The sequence below is a fragment of the Arachis duranensis genome, chromosome 8, assembly GCF_000817695.3.
Source record: "Arachis duranensis cultivar V14167 chromosome 8, aradu.V14167.gnm2.J7QH, whole genome shotgun sequence".
Classification (NCBI taxonomy): domain Eukaryota; kingdom Viridiplantae; phylum Streptophyta; class Magnoliopsida; order Fabales; family Fabaceae; genus Arachis; species Arachis duranensis.
Genome location: NC_029779.3, coordinates 43,396,082 through 43,397,018, shown reverse-complemented (window position 1 = coordinate 43,397,018; position 937 = coordinate 43,396,082). Strand labels below are relative to the sequence as shown.

Here is a 937-nt window from a genome sequence, read left to right as displayed (position 1 = left end):
GTATTATAAAATTATTTTTTTCAGAGGATGATAGGAAGAAATAATTTTGCCACAGAAATAACAAAAAATATGAAATTAATTAAAAAAATAAAAAAAGAAGTAATTAAGGGCTAGGGTATATGTTTTAGGTACCTGAAGATTGTTGTATCTGTTGAAGGTCTTGGAGCAAAGAGGGCATGAGAACTGTGTAGGTCCAATTAGAATCTGAGATGGTGTGGGAATCCAATAGTGACTCTTATTATTGTTGATGTTGTTGTTGTTGTTATTGTTGAATCTCTCAAAAGGGTTTCCAGAAAACACATTATTATTATTCACTTGTTCTTGTTGCTGTTTCTCATCAGCCATAGCTTCCTTTGTTGAAGGTTGAAGATCATAAGAAGTATCGATTCTTGGAAGCCCTATGCGCAGTGCAACAGCCACAGTTTCATTATCCTCTTCTTCGTCTTCGTCTTCGTTCTCGTAATTAATAGAATCTGGATATGGGAGTGCACCCTTGTGGTTGTTTTGTTGGTGATTTGTGAGGCTTAGTTTGTTTATGAGAGGAAGTGCTTCTTTAAGAGGAGGGGAATTAGAATTTGTAGGAAGAAGATATTCGGAGGAAGATGAAGAAGCTTCAGATTGTTGTTGTTGATGATGAAATCTTGTGTTTAAGTATGCAAATGGGTGCAAATTGGATTGAGAAGAAGATGAAGAAGAGTGGTGAGGAGGGTGGAGAGGCATGAAGTTGAAGAATCCATCATCATCTAAGGAATTGGATTGAGGATCTGTCATAGTGGTGGATTCTTGTGGGTATAAGGCAATTTTTTGATGATTAATTTGGTTTCATTGGTTAGATGTTTGAGTGATATATGAACTTAATGTGTGCAAGAGAGAGAGAGAGAGAAAGAGATGATATTATGTGAGGAAATAATAATGGAGGAGCTGTATAGCATAGCAT

The 937-nt window shown here is 36.0% G+C and overlaps 1 protein-coding gene across 1 annotated transcript in view; it reads right to left on the bottom strand.

The window, feature by feature from the left end:
- Nucleotides 1-885, bottom strand: part of LOC107463000 (zinc finger protein WIP2) — a 5,634-nt gene extending 4,749 nt beyond the window's left edge. Inside the window, exon 1 of the mRNA XM_016081690.3 lies at nt 133-885. Within this exon, the coding sequence (XP_015937176.1) occupies nt 133-771 (639 nt within the window). The 5' untranslated portion in view covers nt 772-885. The remainder of the gene's footprint in view (nt 1-132) is intronic.
- Between the last annotated feature and the right edge of the window lie 52 nt (nt 886-937).